The sequence below is a fragment of the Ambystoma mexicanum genome, chromosome 2p (genome assembly GCF_040938575.1).
Source record: "Ambystoma mexicanum isolate Mex_15411 chromosome 2p, UKY_AmexF1_1, whole genome shotgun sequence".
In the NCBI taxonomy this organism is placed as follows: Eukaryota; Metazoa; Chordata; class Amphibia; order Caudata; family Ambystomatidae; genus Ambystoma; species Ambystoma mexicanum.
In genome coordinates this window covers 1,064,781,911-1,064,809,751 of record NC_090923.1, presented here as the reverse complement: position 1 = coordinate 1,064,809,751, position 27,841 = coordinate 1,064,781,911, and the positions used below count along the sequence as shown (strand labels likewise).

Genomic DNA, 27,841 nt, shown 5'->3' with positions numbered 1-27,841 from the left:
AAATGTTGTGCCTAGCATATTTCTATAAGGAATTGTATATTTGTGTGAGTACTTTACTTCGCTGTGTGTACTTTTCAAGTTCTCTTTGCAAAACAGAGTATTGTTGAAAGCCAAACATGGGGGTGAGAAGGGAAAGGATGAGCGTGCAAGTGTCATCAAAGCACACGTCTCCTGTTTGGATTTTGTTTTCCTTTGAATATTTCATTATAAATGGTTGAATTTAAAAGCTGGGCACCTTTTATACGTGTACAGCATAGTTACTGGAAACTCTACTCTCTTAGTGTTGATTACTTAAAATACCCATTTGTCTTGTGCACTTTATTTTTAAGAGAAAGGTCAATTGAACTAGATATGTACATTTCAGTTTAAGATATGTTCACTTACTGTGCATATATTAATGGGTGGCAGCTTTTTATTTTTGCACTTCTGTCTTCCCTCTGTTCCCCCTCCCTTGCCTTGTCGCGCCTTGAAACACTTGTGCATAGGCGCGTTATAAATGTCATATATCATATAAATGGGGGCAGAGATTCCCAGACTGAGTATCGCAAGGGAGCTGTCGCCATCCCCAGGTCGAAACAACACATTTTTACAGCACATTTTGCAGAAGGTATAGGAAAAAGCAAAATGATTTAAACTCTGAGCAATCCAGTTGTGACACAATATGCTGTCAAATCAATTGTGCAGTTGCAATTGCCTTAGGAGACTAAAGTAGCATATGCATGGCAGTGTCGCTGGCTTATGTTGGTTCTACTGTGTCTAACCCCGTCATAACATGACCCCCTCAATGGCATATTAAGGCACCTCCATTCTTTAAATGTGGTTGGTATCGAAAGTAGTCTTGTATCTGCTTTAGTACCGGTTTGGTATGTCATGAAATGTAAGGATGTGAGTGTATTTATAAAACTTTCTGTCACTTTAGGTGCTAACAACGGGGTTAAATGCCATGTGATGCCATTGAGGTAAAAGGTCATATGACACCTCTTCCTGTGATGTCATTGGGTGTGTGATGCTACTTTCGCTACCCCTGTCTTTGTCTCCAGCTTCTTTGCGGTCTACCTGCTTTCTCTCCTCTTGGATTCCTCCTATCTCCAGCCTTGGCTTCTGTGGCACCTGGATGTCACCTGTCTCCAGCTCGCCATCAGCTTGAGCAGGACATCACCTGTCTCCAGCTTGCCTCAGCGCTTCCTGGAAACATCACACGTTTTCTCCTTTAAGGTTTTTTTCTTAGTAGTTGCCTCACCTTCCTGGGCTCACCAGCTGAGTAGGTGTTGTCAGAGTTGTGTATGGAAAATACAGGCTCTTTGTTTCCTTCTTCTGTCACAGTGCAGCAGTCAGAGGTGACAACCTTTGCTAACAGGCCCTCGAGTTCTTCATTGTTGTTCCACTGCTTTCCAACTGTGTCTGAGACGGCTGTGACATCTTTAAGGCAGTTGAAACCAAGTCTTACGTGTCTGCCGAACCCTTTTCCTCTAGATCTAGTGCAGTCCAGGGGAACATTTGCTGAAGAGTTTTCCCAGACTTCCACTTGGATGAAACCTCTGTTCAAGACAGGCTCATTGGCAGCCATGTGTCCTTCCTTTGGAAGCTGAGTAACAGAAGGGGCTGCTCAAGGGGTGTGGAAGGACTTCAGAGCTATACATTATTGGAACATGAGGGTGGCGTCCTGCCACACGAATTCTTATGGGTGCTGTTCAGCATTCACATTCACTGCAGAAATTGTACCATTTGACATGCCAAGTATCAAGGAAACTGTATACTTGTTTACATCGAGGTCTGAACAAAGGAAAAAGACCTGCGTATAAAGACTAAAAGTGTGTTTATTTAGCTGATGTCAAATAGACATGGGTTTGGTTTCCCATACCATGATCGTCTCGGTTACCTCCCAATATCCAGCACACCCTGGAAACAACAACTAGGATGTACTTGTGAAAACTAGCTCCAGTTTTCTGTTTACAAATTCACTTTCTACAGTGCCTAGTGTATGAAAGCATGATTTAGATGTGTTCTGTTTAGAGGTCTACCCCGGTAACATGTATGATTGAACAACTGACTTGCATTTATGTTCATGCATTAACACACCTATGTTCATTCATGAATAATCTGGACTGTTTTTCATATTTGTTTTTTCTGTTCCCTTCCTAATATGTCTGCCAAATATTAGGCAGGTTATTGCCTTTTTTAAAAAAAAACTATATGATACTATGGGAAACCAAACCCATGTCTATTTGACATCAGCTAAATAAACAAGCTTTTAGTCCGTATACACAGGTCTTTTTCTTTTGTTCAGACCTCGATGTAAACAAGTATACAGTTTCTTTGATACTTGGCATGTCAAATGGTACAATTTCTGCAGTGAATGTGAATGCTGAACAGCACCCATAAGAATTTGTGTGGCAGGACGCCACCCTCATCTTCCTTTGGAAGCTGGCCTTCATGCTTACATGGACTGTGGAGTACTTTTCAGGCTTCCACAGGCTGGGGCAGTTTCCGGAAGCTTCCCAGTGCGAACTCTCTATTCACGCAGAGCTTGAGCTTTCACAAGGCTAACAGTAACTGTAGGGTTCATCCCTTAACATGTGCCCTTCCTCCACCCGCCTTTCAACCCCTCCCTGCCCATGTCTAAGATCGTGTGAATCTCTCGAGCTTGAGCTTTGTAATTCGCCGGAACCAGTTCACCATGGCCTTTTAAAGGCATGTCACAAGAATAACGGCCGGTCTGCTCACAAACCAAAATCCAGTGTTAAAGGAATCCATGAGATCAAAAATAGAAATACGCTTCACACAGACAGGTGTTGTACATATCGCTTCAAGGGGCAGCCCAAGGGAGGGTCTCCTAGTGAAAACTAGATTTCCATCTGTGACGTGGAGCGATATGATCCACCTCCGCACCGCTGTTTCCTGGGTCCAGATATTTGATTTTATTATGTTTAGTGCTTTGCAGCTTGTTGAGGAGGTACCAGCCTTATTTTGGAATCACACAAAGTTGTGTGGTGTAGTTTGGGGAAATATTTGAGCACGGCCGTTACTGTTGTCTAACAGTGAGTACACTGGGTTGTTGAAGAGCAGAAAAGGCGTGTGAGTAATCTGAGATGCAAATCTACAGGCCTTACCCACCACTGAATGTAAGGTAAAAAAGAACAAAGTAGAGGAAAAGCACACACGTGTCTGGCAGGGCTCAAACCTACCTTATCACTGTGGGGTAGAGCTCTCCGGTGTAGAGGAAGGTGCAATTGAAGGAGGCCGATAAGCAGCCCTTTCCCAATACAGCCATGGACGTGCGCAGGGTCTGTAGTTCTGGAGGAAAGAAGTAGTGTGGTTTAGTCCGAATTTGAACCTGTAACCATGGCTGATAATGGCAGAAAATAAAGCTTACAGTGTTTTCCGTCTTGTGATCCCTCCAGCTCTAGGTGACAGTGTGACCTGCACAGTGTCAGACTACAATATTAGCAAGACCCAACCCCATGCCAGTAGAATACTCCCATTATATATATTATGTTACGTAGCATTTACGAAATGCCAGAGTTAGGCTCTACACCAAGTAGCAATGCAGAGAATCTTCAATATTGTGCACAAACAAGCTTCTTTGCGAAATCTTATACTAAGCTACATTGACCTAATATGTACTAAATTAATGTACAGTTCCTGGGTGTATATGGCTCCAGTGCTGACTGATGCCTGATGCACAGCCTTCTTGGGAGACTTGTAAAGCAGAATCAGCCCGTCCTCTATCCCCTCGCCTAAGGCTTTCTCTCATATCTGGGCATTTTAGCAGCACTAGCTCTTGAGACTAAAAACAGATTGACTTTTCTTACCCAGGGGCACAAAGATGTTAGCCAGGATGGCAAGTCCACCAAGGATGAGCGATCCAGCCTGGGTCACTCTCCGACCAAAGTAGCTCATAACCAGAACAGAGATGAACTTGGCTGGGATGTCGACAGCTCCGAAGATGACCTGGATGAGGTAGATGTTGACCCCAAAGTTCTGCAGGTCCATGGCCAGGCCGTAGTAGGAGAAGCTGGTGGAGAACCTGCAAGAGGAGGTTGCAAGGGACAGACATGTATTAGAAAGAACTCTCTTGTTTTGGCATAATGGCTTCACAGGTGGACTCGCCTATTCAGAAACTAGAGTGTCCTGGACGGGTGAGTGCCTCCGAAAGACCAGCATGACTAGTGTCAGTCAAACATTTAAATAACATACACGTGAACTATCGCAAATGAAGGAAAACTGTTACCATGACAACTCTTTCCACTCCATGGAATTTTTAAAGGAAGATTTTAAAAACCTTCATGATCCTGATATAGCAAAATCCCATATTCCACTTTACAACTGGATGCTGAAAATGCGAAATCTTTTAGAATATGGGATTTTCTGGTCAGAGGGATTCTTTGTGAAACACTTAAATGCCCTTCCATTTCCATTTCAAATTAACCACCTTTGGACAAAAGTTAAGGGTCCCCAATGACCCAATCATAACCTGAGAGAATAACATCCCTGATACCCCCTCACTCAGAAGAGACAAACCCCATCTATTTCAATAAGATCCCCTTCCATGTTCCCTGGCACAAGAGGCTAGATAGTGCAGGAGCCCGTCAGGCCCTGATAGAGCCAACGGCGTTCATTTCAATCCATCCCCTTCAATCACTTGGAAAAAACCTAGCCGGAGAGGTGCAACCCCTCTCTATTTAGCAGCAAGCCTTGCAAACAGCAACACATACTCTTCACTCCAAAACAACTGGCAAACTCAAATCAAAGTTCGGAGGAAAAGGGGTAAATGAGAGGCATTAGAAATCCAAAATCCCAGCCTCACCCCTTTTACCCAGAAGAGTAAACCAGAGGGGAGGGGGAAGCGAACTTCCAGGTACAAAAATAACTTGGAGGACATGTTCCAAATCCCCTCCCCAGTTCCGAAGTACAAAGCTTCAAGGCCAATTAGATTGCTGCCCCTAAACCAGTGACTATGCCAGCCAAATAGGGAGTCAATATCTTCCACAGGGTCTATATAATAGCCACTTCCAAAGCTACGGGGAGAAGGAAAACAGGAGTGTTAGAGAAGCTGCAACAGGAGGAACGTAGTGACTAATAGAGCTGAGAGACCAGGGACAGCTCAATGTCAAGAGGGAACTGGGAGGCTAAAGCTGATAAGCCAGAGAAGCATGAGGTACCTGGGAAAGTTGAGGTGGTCCAGAAAAGTTGAAAGGCCTATTTATATTTATATTTATATACAGGGAAGAACAATGTTATTTTGATCACAAAAGAATGTACAAGAGATAAAATATCAGAATTGACGGGAAGCATTGAGCTTCTTACCATGGGGTGAGTTTGAGTGATGTTCTGACTAGGTTGTGGAGTGAAGTTCATGGATGAACATACATAGATTCAGGACAATCAACATTGTACATTTTTAGGAGGTATGGCCAGCTGTGTTAGGGATGTGACCATAATGGATGAAGTGCTAGAGTGGAGGCAGAGAAGGTGAGGGGCAGAGACAGGTTAGTGGAGAGGGGAAAATGTTAGTTTGAAGGTAGATGAGAGGTAGGTTAACAGAGTAACTTAGAGGCAAGTGAGTAGGCTTTCAGTTTCGCTTTGAACAAATCGGTGTGGACTGTTTTTCGGATATCCAGGAGAAGATAATTTCATTCAAGTGGAGTAAGAAGGGAGAAAGGGCGGAAATGAGAGGAAGCACAGGAAGGGTGAGGTGCTGCAATGGTAATCGAGGAGGAAGAGCAGAGATTACAAGAAGGCTTGTAGCGTTGGATAGAGGAGGAGAGATATGGTGGTGCCTTGCCACGGATATATAGGTGAACCAGGAAAAGAAATGTAAATCTGGCCCTGCTTTGCATCGTCAGCCAAACAGCCTGGTGACGGTACGAGGAAGTAGGTGTGAAGTGAGGGAGTTCAAAGAGAGTCATGGTAGTGAAGTTAATGATCTTGTTGAGAGGACAGAAAGTGTAGTTGCAGAGACCAAAGAGGATGCTGGCACAGTAGTCAATTTTAGAGAAAACAACAGTGCGTAAGAGATGCTTGGCAGTCTTGAAAGGAAGGAGGTGCCTGATTTTCCTAATATTTAGTAGTTTGTAGCTGGCTGAAAGTAGAGAAGTTGCGATTCAGGCCTTAGATGATGCTGTGGTTTCTAGCTGAAGAGGAGAAGGGGAGAGCGCAGGTGGGACCTGGATAGGCAGGGGAAAAGCTGAGAGAGAGTATTTGTCAGGGAAGAAGAGCACCTCTGTTTTGGTAGAGTTTAACATCAGAGAGTGTGAAGCCATCCAATATTTAATTGCAAAGAGACAGTTGAAAACTTTGATAGAGAGATCAGAGGAGAGTTCAGGAAAAGAGAAGGTTTGGGTGTTGTCCACGAAGAGATGGTACAGGAGCCCAAAGGAGGAGATAAGTGGGTATGTGCCCCAAGAGCAGAGGTGTAGTGTGTAAAGAGGAGAGGACCCAACACAGAGCCTTGCGGAAAACACCAACAGTTAGAGGCACGAATTGAGAGGTGTTATAGTTCCAGGAGACAGAGAATTGGCGAGGTGTCAGATAGGATTCAATCCAGGCAAGGGCGCAATAGCAAATCCCAAGAAGAGAGAGTGTATTAAGGAGACCAGAGGGCTCAACAGTGTCAAAAGCAGTGGATAGGTCCAGGAGAATTAGGATAGAGGAAAGGTTGGAGTGCTTAGCAGAGGTGATGAAGTTGGAGACATTTATGAGAGCAGTTTCTGCGGCGTGACAGGAGCAGAAACCTGCTTGTAGGGGCTTTTGAAGGTTGTGGATGTCTAAGAAATGTTTAAGACAGTTGAACACAAACCTTTTGAGTAGTTTAGACTAGTGCAGAAGGAGAGACACAGGGTGAAAGTTAGCTGGGAGGTTCAGGTCTGGCCCTTGCTTTTAGGAGAAGGATGACCATGGCTGTTTTGAAAATAGAGGGAAAGCAAACAGAGACGAAAGACCGGTTGAAATGAGGGTGTGGAAGAATGTCATTTTCACTCTATGAAGAGAGGACTTGAGACAGTTCAGGACAGAGGGGTAGAGCTGTAGGTCCTCATGTGAGAGGGTACGCCTCCATTTACGCAGAAACTGAGTCATGTCTGTGTGGAGAGAGCACGTGAATGGGATGACCCATTGTTGAGGACGCTGAGACTTAGAGGTGAAAGGTAGCATTGGGAAATGAGAGGGCAACGAGTCATATAGTAGGGATTGGAAGCCGGAGAAGGCAGTGTTGGTATGTATAAGAGGCATCAGGTGTGAAGGAAGAGAGTGAGAACAGTAGGAGAGAGAGAAAGGGGAGAATGGCAGAACTTTGACATTTCTTTTTAGTAATAGGTGAGACAAGTGGTGAGGAGAGGTCAGAGGAAAGGAGATTGTGGTGGAAACAATGGAATGATCAGATAGGGATCACATAGGGATGGTGTGACAGTAGTATTAGTGGCTGATAGAGAGGTGGAGATGAGTAAGGGATTCAAAGAGTTACCCCCGGTGTGGATTGGTAGGATATGGAGAGAGTCAAGAGCATGGTCATTAAGAAAAGACTGAAGTTCAGATTTCTGGGAAGTGGTTGGATAGAAAAGGTTAAAGTCACCTAAGAGAATGATGTGATGTTTAGTGGAAAGAGAATCAAGGAGATGCGCAAATTAATGATACAGTGGGATCAGGAGGGCAACCGATAGAGATGACGTGAAACAAGTGAGGCAGAGCAGCAGTAGAGATGGTGAATTAAAAAGAGGAAGGAGAGGACATGGCAATGGAGATTTGTGAGGGCGCTGAGGCAGGAAGAGAGTAGGTGTCCGACACCTCCACCTCTGCCAGTCAGACAAGGGGAGTGAATGAAGGATAGTTTGGAGTCAAGTAGGGCCTCCATGGTGGCAGTGTCAGATGGAGAAATCCAGATTTCACTAATAGCAAGGAGATTGCGAGGAGAAAAGCTGGCGTAAAGTAGTTGGTGATAAAGGAAGTTGTGATGCATGCAGACTGAGAATTCCAGAGTGCAATGTTCAGTTGATGAGGTAAGGAAGAGTAGAGGGTTTGAGTCTCAGAGGAAGAGAGGCGCGATGCAAAGGTGTTAGGGGAGGTATGCATGGAAATAAATGCAGAAGGTGTGCCTGAGATGGAGACCCTGAGTGATTCTTGTAAGACAGTGCTGTATGCCTCTGAAGTTCAGGCAAGCCAGCTGCTTAAGTTCCATCAAAAATACGGTGTGGCTTTGATGTCTGAGTGAACATGCAAAGCGAGTGCCTTAAGAAAATGGGTTGGGTCTCTGATGTCTGAGCAGGTGTTCATTGTCCATGTTAAAAGAAGATAATTCCTTTGCTAAATAATTTATTTTGATTTAAAAGTACTTTTAACGGTAATGGCCCAAAATGTCGCCCTCACAATTACGACAGCCGAAAATGGCGACTTTTTTACACCATATATATGTGGGGGGTATGTAATATAATGGTAATATGGGGGGCTGAGGGGGTTCTCCCCCTGCATATGTATATGGTGCCTGGGGGGGTTACATTTTTTTTTTGTCAGCATTTTCGCACGTCGTAACAATAGTGGTCGCAATAATCAAATAGATCCCATTTAAAGGAACAGTGCTGACAATTGTTTCTGCTTGAGGAATACCTAAAATACTTTTTTTTTAAATAACTGGTGGGCATGGTATTACTGATTCCATATCCTTTCACCTCAAACATACAAAACTAATAACATATCCCTTAACAGTCACCTGGAAATATTATTTACATACAAAGTCCCAGACAGAACTGCTGGTATCTTGACAGACTGCCCCTTCAAACTGTTGTATGAAAATAGACCCTGGTCAAAAGGTCTAAGGGGACTTTTGGGCTTAAGACCAGTTACTCAAACAATGTGTAAGGAATGCTACAATTAGAGATAGAGATGTGGATATGCGAAGAGATGGGTCTGCAGGCATGTGCAGAAACGCTATGCCAGAGGGGTCAGCAAGAACTATACAACAGATGATAGAGCTTTGTTTTTGGGGTAGATTTGAAAATGAATGCACAAGCATTCTTGCTGTTGAACTTTACACACTAAAGGGTTCATGTTATCTGTGCACTCATTAGTAGTTGTGGGATCATAAGTTACTGTATAATCATTAGTAACTGGACGATTACTTAAAAATGAATGAAGATTCAAGCCTGTTTTACATTCTATCTAAACCATGCATCTTTAGAAATGAGGGGCCTTTTGATAGTTAAATCCATACAAAATAACTAAGGGAAACGAATATGTTTCCTTAGAAGCAGATACTTTCTCTAAAAATACCTAGTTTTAAAATCGGACAGTTTTTTCTGCTGCTACTGCATCTCTGGGCTGCTCGAGATGGACTACCTCTGTTAGAGTAGACATGTATGCACTAGACAGGGTACAATCTACCTTGATTACATAGCACTGCTTCTTGCTCAGATCAGTGGCGATCCTGAAGCGATTGCTGCTGCTCATTCCCTTTGATTGACTGGACCTTAAACCACATTTAGAAATCTTGTGTTCTGTTGTTTAGTTGTGGCCTGCAATGGTTCAGGTATCTGGTATACTGTTTTCTATCAAATTTAAAAAAAAACTGTTGAGTAATGAATTCTCTGTAGGGATAAGTGTGTTACTTTGACACCACCAGTATGAATCTCTGTTGCTTTATTTAGCCTTTTATAATTTGCTAGTTTTTAGCTGTGTAAGTCTTATTATTATTTGGCACAGTGGGATGGGATTGGTAATTAAGGACTGTGGTGCACTTTACAGCAGAAGAAGTACAGTTTGTGGCAACTAAGCAGTGTCACAAGAGCCTACCATTCAGCTGCCTGCTATAAACTGCCTGCTATAAACTGCCTGCTATAAACTGTCCCATAACTGTTATCCAGAATCCTGTGATCTAGACATGAAGGGGTACCTTTCCTGATGTATCAGTACGGCCTAGAGGAAACACCCAGCCCCCCCCCAGCTCCAGCAGAGGATCTGGATTAAATGGGTGAGCTTTGGGAAACGCAGCAGGGGACTAAGTCCACCAGCCGTTGAGATCAATAAGATGACTATCATTGATTTTGGTATTACTGACAGCTATTATTTAAGAGAAAATTCAGTTTGGGGTGCAACTCTCATCAACCAGCAATGAACCAGTGGAAGTGTGGTTCTCAGTGCCCTTGTTACCCCACTCATCCAACCTCCCTTCTCCATTGATTCCCCACATTATTATGGAGTAAATTCCTACCACACAAGGGAGATACAGCAAGTGATTCGGCGTATGGTGGGTGTGCGCACCAGGTCGATGACACTGTATGTAGATTTAACGGAAGCCATTTCTCGCTGCATGGTACATTTCAACATCTGCATTGGAAAAAAGTAGGCTCATTAAGTTAAGTCATTCATTCTACTACTGAGTTGATCTGACTGCCCTTCTCAAGGATCTAAGAAGACACAGTGCTACCCTTTGCTCCACATTGAGTAATGTACAACCACATATTGGAAACACGTAAAACCATTTCAGTTTTCATTCTGCACCAATTTGAAGCTCATCTTCTACCCCAATTACCTCGTATTATGATGTGTTGTTTTAAACTACATGCAGTAAACTAAAGCTGCACCAGTTCAAAGCCTGCTTCCACTGCCCCATCAAGTGATTTATTCTGCTGTAATGCATTGTTCATGTGATGGCTTTAAACCCCACAAGGTAAGGGATCAGAATTTGGAGCATATCCGCCAGGAAAGAGTTATGATATAAACCAAACTAAGTGAAACTCTTCACATTTCCCCTAGTGCCTCAGAAGACAACTGTAAAATGTGGGTATCCAACTAGCCTTAAATATTTTCCACTAAGTTATTTAGGCATCAAAACATTACAGAATCTGAAAAAACTCCTACGGTATCTTGGCCCTTAATTCATGATGAAAATGCATCCTTGCCAAATGCTTTTCACAGTTGAAATGGTTTGTAGCCCACATTGAAGAGATTATGGGGCTCATTGTGAGCCTTGCATTCCGGAAACGCAATGCGTAAAAGCATTACAAGTCTGGCAGTCCGGCAGGAATTCAGGCCCCTGCCGGCAGTGTTTTCACTGAAGCACCGGCACCAATAAAAACGGTGCCGGTGCTTCAGTGACCCCAATGGGGATTTACCGTTCTGCCGCTTCTCATGATAGAACTGGGATATCAGGCGGCAGAAACAGTGTTACGAGGTCAGCGGTAGCCTGCCGCCTACCAGCAGATTTTACAGCCAACCTCATAATGAGTCCCAAATTGTGTTTCCGTTACGCCCCATTTTCATTTATTTGTATGGCAGAGAGGAAGGGAGGATCGTAACTTACGTTTCCACCGCTCCTTTTCTCTCTGCTATACAAATACTCCAGCCTTTCCCCTGGCATAGATTGTCATGCCTGCAACAATGCTGGGGATCCCTATAGAGACTGCTGATCTTTTGCACCAGAAAATAGCAGGTGAACTCCATTGGGATCCATTGTAAACAGTATGCATGGCAGGCAGCGTTTTCTCAATTTGCATGGCAAAGTGCAAAAGGGGCGGACAAATGGCAGTGTACATAATTGTACTCTACCTTTTGCCTGCCACGTTTGCACTTCGCCATGAAAATGATGACAATTTCGGAGGTCCCATGTACATAAAGGTGCGCATGCAAAGGGTCAACCGTCAAATTACGAGAAACTCCAATATGAGCTCCAATTAGTTTTTTCGCTATTTTCGTATGCCTATTTGGTGTTTAAAGCCATAATACAAAAAGCATTTTGTTATCGTTAACATGGCCTGCTTCCCCATATAAATGCGAAGTGGACATGGGTTTGCATGGTTTACTGCAGGTTACATGACATGGGAAGTGGTGGTGGCCGGTCAGAGGAGGACCACCCATCAAAAGAAGAAAAGAACATTTCATTTATTTGTATTTAGTTCTAGTAGAACTTTTACAAAATATAAAATCACAATTCACATGTATATATATAAAACCCCAGTTACATATTACAAATTCACCTATTACAAAATCACAAATTCCTCAGGGAAATCATCAGTTTCAAATTACAAATTCATCAGTTACAAAATCACAAAGTCCTCAGGGAAATCTTCAGCTACAGAGCCCATCAATACTCATGTACATACCTGACATCTTGCTTTGTTTGGTGTTTGACCATACCCAATTGTTCATAATAACGCTACATTATACTACATTATAAAACATTAAATAAAGATAAAATACTTCAAATTTCCTAAAACTGTACAGAGAAAATGCATTAGTAGCATTCATTAGTAACACGCATGGGTCAATTAACATTGGGCAGGTGTTTTTTTAATAATACACCATAGTTGGTAAAGTGTGATGTGTGGGCCTTCAGTCTCAGTGTTGAGGCAATAGTTCCAAAATGCGTCTTCCTTTATCGATTCATAGCAATGAACCGTGCTACCTATAGTGGTCATATATATATAAGAACATTTTCAAAATCGGTACACCAAAAATCAGTAATTTAATTGATTATGGGAAATACATGGAGCAGTCCTAAATATTTGTTCATATGGGTCAATAAATTACTGAAAAGCAATTTCGAATTATAATTTATAGGAATCTATGCATGAAAGTCCTGTTTAATACACATGGCTTAACTATAATCCCGACTTTTACAACTTCACACTTGTGTAGTATAGATAAGTGAAATGAAATAATTGCTTTGGATTTAAGAAGCTTTTCTTTGACACAATCCTTGTCTTGATAGTGGAGAAAATCATCACATGTTTAATCCTACTTACCTTATGTGTAAACCAATGCAAAGTAGAATGTTAGAATGCCATGTGTCTTTTACATTATCATAATATTTAGAGGAAGACTTTGCAATTGAAAGTAGATGCCTTTGTGATCTTATAATAGTGAGATTTATATAGGGAGGTAACATTTAATTTTGTATTTGGTTTGGATATATTCCCTATTGCAGCGGTCTCCAGGGCAGAGCCAGAGAAGCAGTTGTCTGAAACAGAGTTATTGTTTTAAATACATTTCAATGTTTGAATACCTCATCGTCTGTCCTTTGCCTTGAATAGTGGCGTGGGATTGTATAGTGTATAGGAGTGTACTGGGCTCTCTACTGTAGCAAATAGCAAAAGGGGTTATAATGGCAATGATAAAAGTATCTGCAAATACAAAGTATTTTTACCTATAGTGAGGATTGTTTTTTAAATCGGGATTGCTTTTTGAAACATTTCCATCGTATTGTGCTCCTTCGATCAATATCTTCCTCTGACATTGATATTGTTGAAAGTTGGAACAAAATAAAATGCTAGCACACATGTACATTGTCATTCTGAGCATATTAAATGATTATATTCTGATGCATGATGTGGAACTTGGTGGTTTGGGCTATGATTGTACCACTGATTATGTAAGTCACAATACTCACAGAGAGCATACAAGCAAAATAAACGCTCTACCTATTGCGCTTAGTTTGTAGTTTGTACTGAGGAGGGGCCTGGAAGCTGGTTGTGGCTATCATCTTTCTTTCCATTGAAAAATACAAATCATCCCAAGCCCCAACTTTAAAATGATCTTTTGGAACTCCTGAGGCTTTACTCACATTTTTTTGTAAAAGAAGGCCTTATATCTTGTTCCCATGAATTTAATCTTTTATCCTTACAGGAGACCTGGCTTACTGAAAACATTGTCATTGACGATGACGGAAGAAACACCATCCAGAAATTGACTATGAAGAGGTGGCTAAGGGGAGGTTTACTCATTAGCATGGATAAAACATTTGAATAACATGAAAAAAACAATTGTTAATACCCTACTTTCCGGCTTAATTAGTTATCTTCCACCATCTGATTCCATGGCTAAAACGAATAGCTGTTATCAATATCCACGCCCCTCTTGGGCGTAAAGTAAATCCAGAATTGATTACTGGTGTTAACCTCTTATCCACCTATGGGCATACCCACTTGATTCTACTCAGTGGAAATCTGAATGCTTAACTTCCCCCTGTACAAACTAATCATGAAACCTTGGACAACTCAATATTAAAACAAACTTCACATGACGAAAATGGATATACTTGGGTGAAAACATTATGTTCTCATGGTTCATGGTTTATGTGGCACGCCAGGTAATTCAGAAGAACGACCCAACGTAGTTCTTCAACCATTGATTACTAATTTGTATCGCAGTTTCTGTTAAAAAGGAGAAAGACATGAAACTTGTGACAAGGAAGGAGTGTGACCATTGCCCATGATAGACTATTTTGATTTAGGCCTTGCTGTCCGTGCTAGGGACAGTCTTAAATGGACATCAGCTTACCTTTGCAAATGATGGGCTCATGCTGTTCTAATTACATCTCTCGTAGGAAACTTACTTTTGGCTTGTATCTTAAGGGATTTAGTCTAACCGAAATGCTGACTACAGAATTTCTTAAAATGTTCATGGAACAATATACAGATATCACTAAGGATATTGTCTCTATACATTATGTGTATGTACTAAGCACCCAATATCAACCAAATACCTGCTTGCTAAAAATCATAGAAATTGTATGACAAAGAGATAAAAGACGAAAAAAGAAAACTATGATGAGATTTTAAACATATTGCATGGGAAAACATAACTAGTGTGGAGCATTGCAGGGCGTTCTGTGCTCGACGAGTCTTTTATAAACAGTGGCTCAAATGGCATCGGAAAAAAATCATCTTGAAGCAGTGGGGTGAACTTATCGTGCTAACTAGGGGTGATAGCTCTCAGGCATTCTGGAGGCAAGTGAATCCCTCAGAGGTTTCACTTTCGCTAGTAACTAGCATTTCCAGAGAAGATTGGGTAAAGCACGTTGGTCGGTCGATAGGTAGATTGACCCCCGTTACAGCTGGTGTTAGACCCCTACTGACAAGTGGATTTACAGATTAAAAATAGAGGCCCTTCTCAGCATCCTAGTGTCTTTAAAAAAGTATTGGGCACCAGGGCCTGATGGGCTACGTAATGTACTAATAAAGCTCAATGCTAACTTGTGGGGTAAACTTTTACATGTATTGTTTACAGCTGTTAGTTACCATGGCATTTTCTTGGCGCGAGTCTCTTTCAAACTGCAGTTTTTTGAGGATGGCAAAAGTGTCTTGTTTAAACAACAGTTCCCTTTAGTCTTTATAACAGGTCCACAAAGTTCCTGTGCAAACAGTATGTCCCGTAGTATTTAGCTCTTCCTAGGTTTCTTTGCACTGTGTTCACAAAAAGGATCTTATTCAGATGAGAAATTCCATATAAGGTTTCCTTTAACCTCTTTTGTATCTTGGCAGGTTACTCAATATGCTCCTCCATCAGGGACCCTCCTGTGAGCTCTTCAGGTCTCCTGGTAGACGTCCCTGCCAGGTATTTTGGTCTTAACCTGAAAAGGTCTTTGTTCAACTTTACATCTTCAAATGCCCGGTACATCTATCCATCAAGATCTTTTCCATGTGCTTCCCAAAGTCTCTGGTATATATTACTACCATGTGCTTTGCAAAATAAGCATGTTTCTTTCTACGACTTTAGTTGACCTCCCCTGACAGGAGTCCTAAAGTAGGTTCTTCAGATCCCCTGGTATACTCCCCGGCCAGATATATTGCCACAATGTCTTATACTTTCACACAAAGTGGATTGCCTGGTATACTCCCCCTGCCATGAATCCCTTTCTGGGGCGTTGCAGATCCCCTGGTATACTTCTCTGCCAGTTATCTTCCCCCCAAATGTTCACTGCCTGATGTGCTCCTTTCACCAGGACTTCTTCTCAGTTTCACTATCCTTTAGTATAGCACATTTGTATTACTTCACTGTGTTTCTACCTTTATTTGATTGAAGTACTCCTTGTTCCAACTTTCCCCACATTGACATTGTATAAATGGGGACTCCAGCTGCAGGGCCAGAAAAGCAGAAAGGCACTTGGGCCGGGGCCGCAATCTCGAGACTTTTTCTCCTCTGAAGGTAACCAAGGTACCGGTGCACCCCCAGGAAGGGGGGCCGGCGCTTCTGAACAGCCTTGGTTGGCGGGCCGTTGCCTAAAAAAAGTGGTTGCATAGTGCTCGAGTCAAACGTAAACAAAATAAAAGTGTGTGCTCGCCTCCCTCGCAAAGCTACGCCGGGCAGAGAGGGGAGGGGTGCAAAAAATAATAATTGCACGCATCGTTGACGCCGGCACAGAGCAGTGCTGGCATTTGCAATTTTTGGGTGGGCCTTGCCTGCTCAGGCCCTACCATGTCTACGCCTCTGACCCGAATTATGAATTGTACGATGCACGATAAACAAAATCATTAATATTAACTAGACAACATGAATGGGAATTAATTCGATCTTGTATATTCCTATCAGAGATCTCTCTAACGTTAACCATAAAATTCGATTGGGAGTTATAGGGCCCCAAACAGCAGACAGAGGGTTATAGCAATACCAGTCCTCACCGGAGCAACAGCTTACAGAGCCGACGTGGAATTAATGTACATTTGCACGCTTGTTACCTTTGCAGCCTGAAAACAGCATTACCTTGCGTAACAGAATTGAAGATTATTTTACTATTACAGTCTAAAACACAGCCTATTCAAGTTCATAATGTGTGCATTCAGTTCTGTGGCATTTATTCTTTACCTGCACAACTATAAACCCGCCTCCAACTGCTTTGTTATATTACAAAATGCAAAGCTTAGAGGAAGGTTGGTACGCTTGCGGAGCTTTGATCCAGCACTGGGTATGGAATATATGTCAAGTATAGTGATGTCATATGGGCCCGCATTACGAGTTCGGCGGTAACCATGCCGCTATTGGCGGCATGGCTGCTGCCGAAATTGCGTCGGGGTCCGGGTCCTCGGATTGAGGCCTTACCGGGCCATTCCGAGTTCAGGCCTCTGCCGGCAGTGTTTTCACTGAAGCACCGGAACCAATAAAAACGGTGCCGGTGCTTCAGTGACCCCAATGGGGATTTACCGTTCTGCCGCTTCTCATGATAGAACTGGGATATCAGGCGGCAGAAACAGTGTTACGAGGTCAGCGGTAGCCTGCCGCCTACCAGCAGATTTTACAGCCAACCTCATAATGAGTCCCAAATTGTGTTTCCGTTACGCCCCATTTTCATTTATTTGTATGGCAGAGAGGAAGGGAGGATCGTAACTTACGTTTCCACCGCTCCTTTTCTCTCTGCTATACAAATACTCCAGCCTTTCCCCTGGCATAGATTGTCATGCCTGCAACAATGCTGGGGATCCCTATAGAGACTGCTGATCTTTTGCACCAGAAAATAGCAGGTGAACTCCATTGGGATCCATTGTAAACAGTATGCATGGCAGGCAGCGTTTTCTCAATTTGCATGGCAAAGTGCAAAAGGGGCGGACAAATGGCAGTGTACATAATTGTACTCTACCTTTTGCCTGCCACGTTTGCACTTCGCCATGAAAATGATGACAATTTCGGAGGTCCCATGTACATAAAGGTGCGCATGCAAAGGGTCAATCGTCAAATTACGAGAAACTCCAAAATGAGCTCCAATTAGTTTTTTCGCTATTTTCGTATGCCTATTTGGTGTTTAAAGCCATAATACAAAAAGCATTTTGTTATCGTTAACATGGCATGCTTCCCCATATAAATGCGAAGTGGACATGGGTTTGCATGGTTTACTGCAGGTTACATGACATGGGAAGTGGTGGTGGCCGGTCAGAGGAGGACCACCCATCAAAAGAAGAAAAGAACATTTCATTTATTTGTATTTAGTTCTAGTAGAACTTTTACAAAATATAAAATCACAATTCACATGTATATATATAAAACCCCAGTTACATCTTACAAATTCACCTATTACAAAATCACAAATTCCTCAGGGAAATCATCAGTTTCAAATTACAAATTCATCAGTTACAAAATCACAAAGTCCTCAGGGAAATCTTCAGCTACAGAGCCCATCAATACTCATGTACATACCTGACATCTTGCTTTGTTTGGTGTTTGACCATACCCAATTGTTCATAATAACGCTACATTATACTACATTATAAAACATTAAATAAAGATAAAATACTTCAAATTTCCTAAAACTGTACAGAGAAAATGCATTAGTAGCATTCATTAGTAACACGCATGGGTCAATTAACATTGGGCAGGTGTTTTTTTAATAATACACCATAGTCGGTAAAGTGTGATGTGTGGGCCTTCAGTCTCAGTGTTGAGGCAATAGTTCCAAAATGCGTCTTCCTTTATCGATTCATAGCAATGTACCGTGCTACCTATAGTGGTCATATATATATAAGAACATTTTCAAAATCGGTACACCAAAAATCAGTAATTTAATTGATTATGGGAAATACATGGAGCATTCCTAAATATTTGTTCATATGGGTCAATAAATTACTGAAAAGCAATTTCGAATTATGATTTATAGGAATCTATGCATGAAAGTCCTGTTTAATACACATGGCTTAACTATAATCCCGACTTTTACAACTTCACACTTGTGTAGTATAGATAAGTGAAATGAAATAATTGCTTTGGATTTAAGAAGCTTTTCTTTGACACAATCCTTGTCTTGATAGTGGAGAAAATCATCACATGTTTAATCCTACTTACCTTATGTGTAAACCAATGCAAAGTAGAATGTTAGAATGCCATGTGTCTTTTACATTATCATAATATTTAGAGGAAGACTTTGCAATTGAAAGTAGATGCCTTTGTGATCTTATAGTAGTGAGATTTATATAGGGAGGTAACATTTAATTTTGTATTTGGTTTGGATATATTCCCTATTGCAGCGGTCTCCAGGGCAGAGCCAGAGAAGCAGTTGTCTGAAACAGAGTTATTGTTTTAAATACATTTCAATGTTTGAATACCTCATCGTCTGTCCTTTGCCTTGAATAGTGGCGTGGGATTGTATAGTGTATAGGAGTGTACTGGGCTCTCTACTGTAGCAAATAGCAAAAGGGGTTATAATGGCAATGATAAAAGTATCTGCAAATACAAAGTATTTTTACCTATAGTGAGGATTGTTTTCTAAATCGGGATTGCTTTTTGAAACATTTCCATCGTATTGTGCTCCTTCGATCAATATCTTCCTCTGACATTGATATTGTTGAAAGTTGGAACAAAATAAAATGCTAGCACACATGTACATTGTCATTCTGAGCATATTAAATGATTATATTCTGATGCATGATGTGGAACTTGGTGGTTTGGGCTATGATTGTACCACTGATTATGTAAGTCACAATACTCACAGAGAGCATACAAGCAAAATAAACGCTCTACCTATTGCGCTTAGTTTGTAGTTTGTACTGAGGAGGGACCTGGAAGCTGGTTGTGGCTATCATCTTTCTTTCCATTGAAAAATACAAATCATCCCAAGCCCCAACTTTAAAATGATCTTTTGGAACTCCTGAGGCTTTACTCACATTTTTTTGTAAAAGAAGGCCTTATATCTTGTTCCCATGAATTTAATCTTTTATCCTTACAGGAGACCTGGCTTACTGAAAACATTGTCATTGACGATGACGGAAGAAACACCATCCAGAAATTGACTATGAAGAGGTGGCTAAGGGGAGGTTTACTCATTAGCATGGATAAAACATTTGAATAACATGAAAAAAACAATTGTTAATACCCTACTTTCCGGCTTAATTAGTTATCTTCCACCATCTGATTCCATGGCTAAAACGAATAGCTGTTATCAATATCCACGCCCCTCTTGGGCGTAAAGTAAATCCAGAATTGATTACTGGTGTTAACCTCTTATCCACCTATGGGCATACCCACTTGATTCTACTCAGTGGAAATCTGAATGCTTAACTTCCCCCTGTACAAACTAATCATGAAACCTTGGACAACTCAATATTAAAACAAACTTCACATGACGAAAATGGATATACTTGGGTGAAAACATTATGTTCTCATGGTTCATGGTTTATGTGGCACGCCAGGTAATTCAGAAGAACGACCCAACGTAGTTCTTCAACCATTGATTACTAATTTGTATCGCAGTTTCTGTTAAAAAGGAGAAAGACATGAAACTTGTGACAAGGAAGGAGTGTGACCATTGCCCATGATAGACTATTTTGATTTAGGCCTTGCTGTCCGTGCTAGGGACAGTCTTAAATGGACATCAGCTTACCTTAGCAAATGATGGGCTCATGCTGTTCTAATTACATCTCTCGTAGGAAACTTACTTTTGGCTTGTATCTTAAGGGATTTAGTCTAACCGAAATGCTGACTACAGAATTTCTTAAAATGTTCATGGAACAATATACAGATATCACTAAGGATATTGTCTCTATACATTATGTGTATGTACTAAGCACCCAATATCAACCAAATACCTGCTTGCTAAAAATCATAGACATTGTATGACAAAGAGATAAAAGACGAAAAAAGAAAACTATGATGAGATTTTAAACATATTGCATGGGAAAACATAACTAGTGTGGAGCATTGCAGGGCGTTCTGTGCTCGACGAGTCTTTTATAAACAGTGGCTCAAATGGCATCGGAAAAAAATCATCTTGAAGCAGTGGGGTGAACTTATCGTGCTAACTAGGGGTGATAGCTCTCAGGCATTCTGGAGGCAAGTGAATCCCTCAGAGGTTTCACTTTCGCTAGTAACTAGCATTTCCAGAGAAGATTGGGTAAAGCACGTTGGTCGGTCGATAGGTAGATTGACCCCCGTTACAGCTGGTGTTAGACCCCTACTGACAAGTGGATTTACAGATTAAAAATAGAGGCCCTTCTCAGCATCCTAGTGTCTTTAAAAAAGTATTGGGCGCCAGGGCCTGATGGGCTACGTAATGTACTAATAAAGCTCAATGCTAACTTGTGGGGTAAACTTTTACATGTATTGTTTACAGCTGTTAGTTACCATGGCATTTTCTTGGCGCAAGTCTCTTTCAAACTGCAGTTTTTTGAGGATGGCAAAAGTGTCTTGTTTAAACAACAGTTCCCTTTAGTCTTTATAACAGGTCCACAAAGTTCCTGTGCAAACAGTATGTCCCGTAGTATTTAGCTCTTCCTAGGTTTCTTTGCACTGTGTTCACAAAAAGGATCTTATTCAGATGAGAAATTCCATATAAGGTTTCCTTTAACCTCTTTTGTATCTTGGCAGGTTACTCAATATGCTCCTCCATCAGGAACCCTCCTGTGAGCTCTTCAGGTCTCCTGGTAGACGCCCCTGCCAGGTATTTTGGTCTTAACCTGAAAAGGTCTTTGTTCAACTTTACATCTTCAAATGCCCGGTACATCTATCCATCAAGATCTTTTCCATGTGCTTCCCAAAGTCTCTGGTATATATTACTACCATGTGCTTTGCAAAATAAGCATGTTTCTTTCTACGACTTTAGTTGACCTCCCCTGACAGGAGTCCTTAAGTAGGTTCTTCAGATCCCCTGGTATACTCCCCGGCCAGATATATTGCCACAATGTCTTATACTTTCACACAAAGTGGATTGCCTGGTATACTCCCCCTGCCATGAATCCCTTTCTGGGGCGTTGCAGATCCCCTGGTATACTTCTCTGCCAGTTATCTTCCCCCCAAATGTTCACTGCCTGATGTGCTCCTTTCACCAGGACTTCTTCTCAGTTTCACTATCCTTTAGTATAGCACATTTGTATTACTTCACTGTGTTTCTACCTTTATTTGATTGAAGTACTCCTTGTTCCAACTTTCCCCACATTGACATTGTATAAATGGGGACTCCAGCTGCAGGGCCAGAAAAGCAGAAAGGCACTTGGGCCGGGGCCGCAATCTAGAGACTTTTTCTCCTCTGAAGGTAACCAAGGTACCGGTGCACCCCCAGGAAGGGGGGCCGGCGCTTCTGAACAGCCTTGTTTGGCGGGCCGTTGCCTAAAAAAAGTGGTTGCATAGTGCTCGAGTCAAACGTAAACAAAATAAAAGTGTGTGCTCGCCTCCCTCGCAAAGCTACGCCGGGCAGAGATGGGAGGGGTGCAAAAAATAATAATTGCACGCATCGTTGACGCCGGCACAGAGCAGTGCTGGCATTTGCAATTTTTGGGTGGGCCTTGCCTGCTCAGGCCCTACCGTGTCTACGCCTCTGACCCGAATTATGAATTGTACGATGCACGATAAACAAAATCATTAATATTAACTAGACAACATGAATGGGAATTAATTCGATCTTGTATATTCCTATCAGAGATCTCTCTAACGTTAACCATAAAATTCGATTGGGAGTTATAAGGCCCCAAACAGCAGACAGAGGGTTATAGCAATACCAGTCCTCACCGGAGCAACAGCTTACAGAGCCGACGTGGAATTAATGTACATTTGCACGCTTGTTACCTTTGCAGTCTGAAAACAGCATAACCTTGCGTAACAGAATTGAAGATTATTTTACTATTACAGTCTAAAACACAGCCTATTCAAGTTCATAATGTGTGCATTCAGTTCTGTGGCATTTATTCTTTACCTGCACAACTATAAACCCGCCTCCAACTGCTTTGTTATATTACAAAATGCAAAGCTTAGAGGAAGGTTGGTACGCTTGCGGAGCTTTGATCCAGCACTGGGTATGGAATATATGTCAAGTATAGTGATGTCATATGGGCCCTCATTACGAGTTCGGCGGTAACCATGCCGCTATTGGCGGCATGGCTGCTGCCGAAATTGCGTCGGGGTCCGGGTCCTCGGATTGAGGACTTACCGGGCCATTCCGAGTTCGGAAGGCCCGGTAATTCCTCCCTCCAAGGACCTGGACACGGTCCTTCCCCATTCCCATTTCAGCCCCCATAGGGCTGAATGGGAATGGGAGAGGGAGCAAACAACGGCCCATTACGAGATGGCCCGTTGTTTGCTCCCTCTTCCCATCGCAGGACCCGGTAAGCACGCCTGGTTTTCCCAGGCGTGCTTACCATGTCCCGCGAGGGGAACTCGTAATGCGGTGGTACGGAGGGAACGGCGCCGGCACCTTTTTACGGCGCCGTTCACTCCGTACCGCCAGGATCGTAATGAGTCCCATGGTTTTTGTAATGTCACCCGACCTTGCACCTGGTGTAGTCACCATAAATGAGGTACTGCCAACATGCACTAAGTGTAACCACAGCTGCTTCTGTAACGTCTTATTATGCCAGGAAAGTCTCATTTGCATGGGATTTCCAACATCTGTAAGGTGCATCCTCGCGTGTGCAGGTCCTGCCATATCATGCCAAGAGCAGCCTCAAACGGCCTGAGCAATGCCATCTAATGACAGCGAAGTGAATCCCCCTCATTCATAGGGTCCTCACCATATGGAAGGCACATATTTTATTTATTTATTTATTTTGACATTTATATAGCGTGCATAACCCAAAGGCATTTAGGCGCTTTTTGCTTAAGGGATTGGTTACATTACGCATAGGCGTCTCAAGTAGTTCAAATATTTTAGTTAATACATCATATGCCCACTATAGTCACCATAAATAAGGTGCAGCTTCACAAATGTGACCCCACTTGACTCCCATCACCCCCACCACACTAACCTGGAAGGGCAGACACCTGCAGCTCCAGCTCACAGTCTCCTGCTTCTTGCGATAGCCTCCCGTTAATCTGCTTGCACAGTGTCTGCAGCTTCCTGCTGATGCAGTGAGGACGGGGAGATGGGGCCCCAACCCGTATCCTTTCATTAGCCCTTCAGCAGCCCTTAGCAAGCTGCAGAAAATCTGGGGGCTGGGCCAGGGATGGGAAATGCAGAAAGCAAACATGGCTCTCAGCTGAGAATCTGGAGGCAGGGCCAGGGATGGAACTGCAGAAAGCAAACATGGCTCTCAGCTGAGAATCTGGGGGAAGAGCCAGGGATGGAACTGCAGAAAGCAAACATGGCTCTCAGCTGAGCATCTGGGGGAAGGGCCAGGGATGGAACTGCAGAAAGCAAACATGGCTCTCAGGGGAGAATCTTGAGGAAGGACCCGTGATGGGAACGGCAGAAAGCAAACATGGCTCTCAGAGGAGAATCTGGGGGAAGGACCAGGGATTGGAACTGCTGATTCTGGGGGAAGGACCAGGGATGGGAAAGGCAGAACGCAAACATGGCTCTCAGGGTAGAACCTGGGGTAAGGACCAGGGATGGGAACTGCAGACAGCAAACATGGCTCTCAGGGGACACTCTTGGGGAGGGACCAGGGATGGGAACTGCAGACAGCAAACATGGCTCTCAGGGACACTCTGGTGGAGGGACCAGGGATGGGAACTGCAGAAAGCATGCATGGCTCTCAGGGAAGAATCTGGGGGAAGGACCAGGGATGGGAACTGCAGAAAGCAAACATGGCTCTCAGGACCGTATTAGCTTTCTGTTCCATAGAGCTGTTCCTGCAAGCTCTCAGTCAGAGGTCACAAGCGCAGCACAGTAGGATGCAAAAATGCACTTGACAGGACACATGTCCTGGAAGCTCTATGTTGGACAAGCCTGCTGGAAAATAGTGGCCTTCCGCAAAGGAACAACATCTTTGGTAGCCTTTGTTGGGAAGATCTAAACACTGGGATACAGGTCTTAAAATCATTACTTGCTTGAGTGCCATGTCCCATCGTGTCTGGGAGTTGGCTTCTTGGAATTAGGCTCCCACGAGATATGGGATTTTAGATTTGCCCCACTGGACAAAGTTACATTGAATGTGTTTTTTAACGGCAGAAGAAGCTATCCCTCCTTCCTTTCTCTCCCTCCCATGCATACCTCCAAGGTGAGCTTGTCCACTTCCTCCTTCTTGCCATTAATTCTTGCCACCCTTCTCAGTTCCTGGACAGCATCTCCTGGTTTCCCGGTTAGGATCTGCCACCGTGCCGATTCTGCAAACCACCTACAAGAAGCAACATCCCACAAGATCAGTCTGTGTCAAACAACAATGCCTTTGTTTTGTATCGTCAGGTATATTGACTCTGTGACCAAGAAAATACCGAAAGGCTGATTTGCAAAGGCTTTTTCAATGGGATTGCACCATTGAAAAATGTGTTTGTAAATCAGACCCATTAGGCTTGGTGACTCAGTTATAATGGAACTGCTCTATGTTAAATATACTGTTTTTCAGTGTGAGGGCCTCACTTAAAATATACTGACCATGTTACAGTGGGAGGGCTTCACTTTAAATATACTGACAATGTTACAGTGGGAGGGCTTCATTTAAAATATACTGACCATGTTACAGTGGGAGGGCTTCATTTAAAAAATACTGACCATGTAACAGTGGGAGGGTTTTACCTTAAATATACTGACCATGTTACACTGGGAGTGCTTCTCTTAAAATATATACTTTGTGAGGGCTTCACTCAAAATATACTGACCATGTTACAGTGGGAGGGCTTCACTTTAAATATACTGAGCATGTTACAGTGGGAGGGCTTATATACTGACCATGTTACGGTGGGAGGGCTTCACCTTAAATATACTGAGAATGTTACAGTGGGAAAGAAAATATACAGAGCATGTAACAGTGGGAGGGTGTCACCTTAAATATACTGAGTATGTTACAGTGGGAGGGCTTCACTTAAAATATACTGAGAATGTTACAGTGTGAGTGCATCACCTTAAAATATACTGAAGATGTTACAGTGGGAGGGCTTCACCTTAAATATACTGAGAATGTTACAGTGTGAGTGCATCACCTTAAAATATACTGACGATGTTACATTGGGAGGGCTTCACCTTAAATATACTGAGCGTGTTACAGTTGGAGGGCTTCACTTAAAATATAATGAGCATTTTACAGTGGGAGGGCTTCCTCGTAAATATACTGACCATGTTAGAGTGGGAGGGCTTCTCCTTAAATATATGGACCATGTTACAATCGGAGGGCTTCACTTAAAATATAATAACCATGTTACAGTGTGAGGGCTTCACTTAAAATATACTGACCATGTTACACTGGGAGGGCTTCACCTTAAAAATGCTGAGCATGTTACAGTGGGAGGGCTTCCCTCTAAAATATTCTGGCCATGTTACAGTGGGAGGGCTTCACTTTAAAATATAATGACCATGTTACAGTGGGCGGGCTTCACCTTAAATATACTGAGCACGGTACCTTGGGAGGGCTTCACTTTAAAATATACTGACCATGTAACAGTGGGAGGGCTTCACCTTAAATATACAGACCATCTTACAGCGGGAGGGCTTCTCTTTAAATATACTGACCATTTTACAGTGGGAGGGCTTCACTTTAAATATACTGACCATGTTACAGTGGGAGGGCTTCATTTAAAATATACTGACCATGTTACAGTGGGAGGGCTTCATTTAAAAAATACTGACCATGTAACAATGGGAGGGTTTTCCCTTACATATACTGACCATGTTACACTGGGAGTGCTTCACTTAAAATATATACTGTGTGAGGGCTTCACTCAAAATATACTGACCATGTTACAGTGGGAGGGCTTCACTTTAAATATACTGAGCATGTTACAGTGGGAGGGCTTATATACTGACCATGTTACGGTGGGAGGGCTTCACCTTAAATATACTGAGCATGTTACAGTGGGAAAGAAAATATACAGAGCATGTAACAGTGGGAGGGTGTCACCTTAAATATACTGAGTATGTTACAGTGGGAGGGCTTCACTTAAAATATAATGAGAATGTTACAGTGTGAGTGCATCACCTTAAAATATACTGACGATGTTACAGTGGGAGGGCTTCACCTTAAATATACTGAGCGTGTTACAGTGGGAGGGCTTCACTTAAAATATATGCTGTGTGAGGGCTTCACTCAAAATATACTGACCATGTTACAGTGGGAGGGCTTCACTTTAAATATACTGAGCATGTTACAGTGGGAGAACTTATATACTGACCATGTTACAGTGGGAGGGTTTCACCTTAAATATACTGAGCATGTTACAGTGGGAAGGAAAATATACAGAGCATTCTACAGTGGGAGGGTGTCACCTTAAATATACTGAGTATGTTACAGTGGGAGGGCTTCACTTAAAATATACTGCGCATGTTACATTGGGAGGGCTTCACCTTAAATATACTGAGCGTGTTACAGTGGGAGGGCTTCACTTAAAATATAATGAGCATGTTACAATGGGAGGGCTTCTTCCTAAATATACTGACCGTGTTACAGTGGGAGGGCTTCTCCTTAAATATATGGACCATGTTACAGTGGGAGGGCTTCTTCATAAATATACTGACCATGTTACAGCGGGAGGTCTTCTCTTTAAATATACTGACCATGTTACAGTGTTAGGGCCTCACTTAAAATATCCTGAGCTTGTTAGAGTGGGAGGGTTTCAATTAAAATATTCTGACCATGTTACAGTGGGAGGGCGTCACCTTAAATGTACTGACCATGTTACAGTGGGAGGGCTTCCTCGTAAATATACTGACCATGGTTCAGTGGGAGGGCTTCACCTTAAATATACAGACCATCTTACAGCGGGAGGTCTTCTCTTTAAATATTCTGACCATGTTACAGTGTTAGGGCCTCACTTAAAATATCCTGAGCTTGTTAGAGTGGGAGGGTTTCAATTAAAATATTCTGACCATGTTACAGTGGGAGGGCTTCTCCTTAAATATATGGACCATGTTACAGTGGGAGGGCTTCTCCTTAAATATACTGACTGTGTTACAGTGGGAGGGCTTCTCCTTAAATATACTGACCGTGTTACAGTGGGAGGGCTTCTCCTTAAATATATGGACCATGTTACAGTGGGAGGGCTTCTTCATAAATATACTGACCATGTTACAGTGGGAGGGCTTCTCCTTAAATATATGGACCTTGTTACAGTGGGAGGGCTTCTTTCTAAATATACTGACCGTGTTACAGTGGGAGGGCTTCTCCTTAAATATATGGACCATGTTACAGTGGGAGGGCTTCTTCATAAATATACTGACCATGTTACAGTGGGAGGGCTTCTCCTTAAATATATGGACCATGTTACAGTGGGAGGGCTTCACTTAAAATAGACTGAC

At 42.6% G+C, this 27,841-nt stretch overlaps 1 protein-coding gene across 2 annotated transcripts in view; it reads right to left on the bottom strand.

The window, feature by feature from the left end:
• Positions 1 to 27,841, bottom strand: part of LOC138567114 (solute carrier family 22 member 6-A-like) — a 107,877-nt gene that overhangs the window by 29,014 nt on the left and 51,022 nt on the right. For both annotated transcript variants that reach the window (XM_069644998.1, XM_069644997.1), the window contains exons 5-8: positions 24,608 to 24,731; positions 10,199 to 10,314; positions 3,813 to 4,027; positions 3,186 to 3,294 (exon numbers count right to left, since the gene is read on the bottom strand). In XM_069644998.1, coding sequence (XP_069501099.1) covers positions 3,186 to 3,294; positions 3,813 to 4,027; positions 10,199 to 10,314; positions 24,608 to 24,731 — 564 coding nt within the window. The remainder of the gene's footprint in view (positions 1 to 3,185; positions 3,295 to 3,812; positions 4,028 to 10,198; positions 10,315 to 24,607; positions 24,732 to 27,841) is intronic.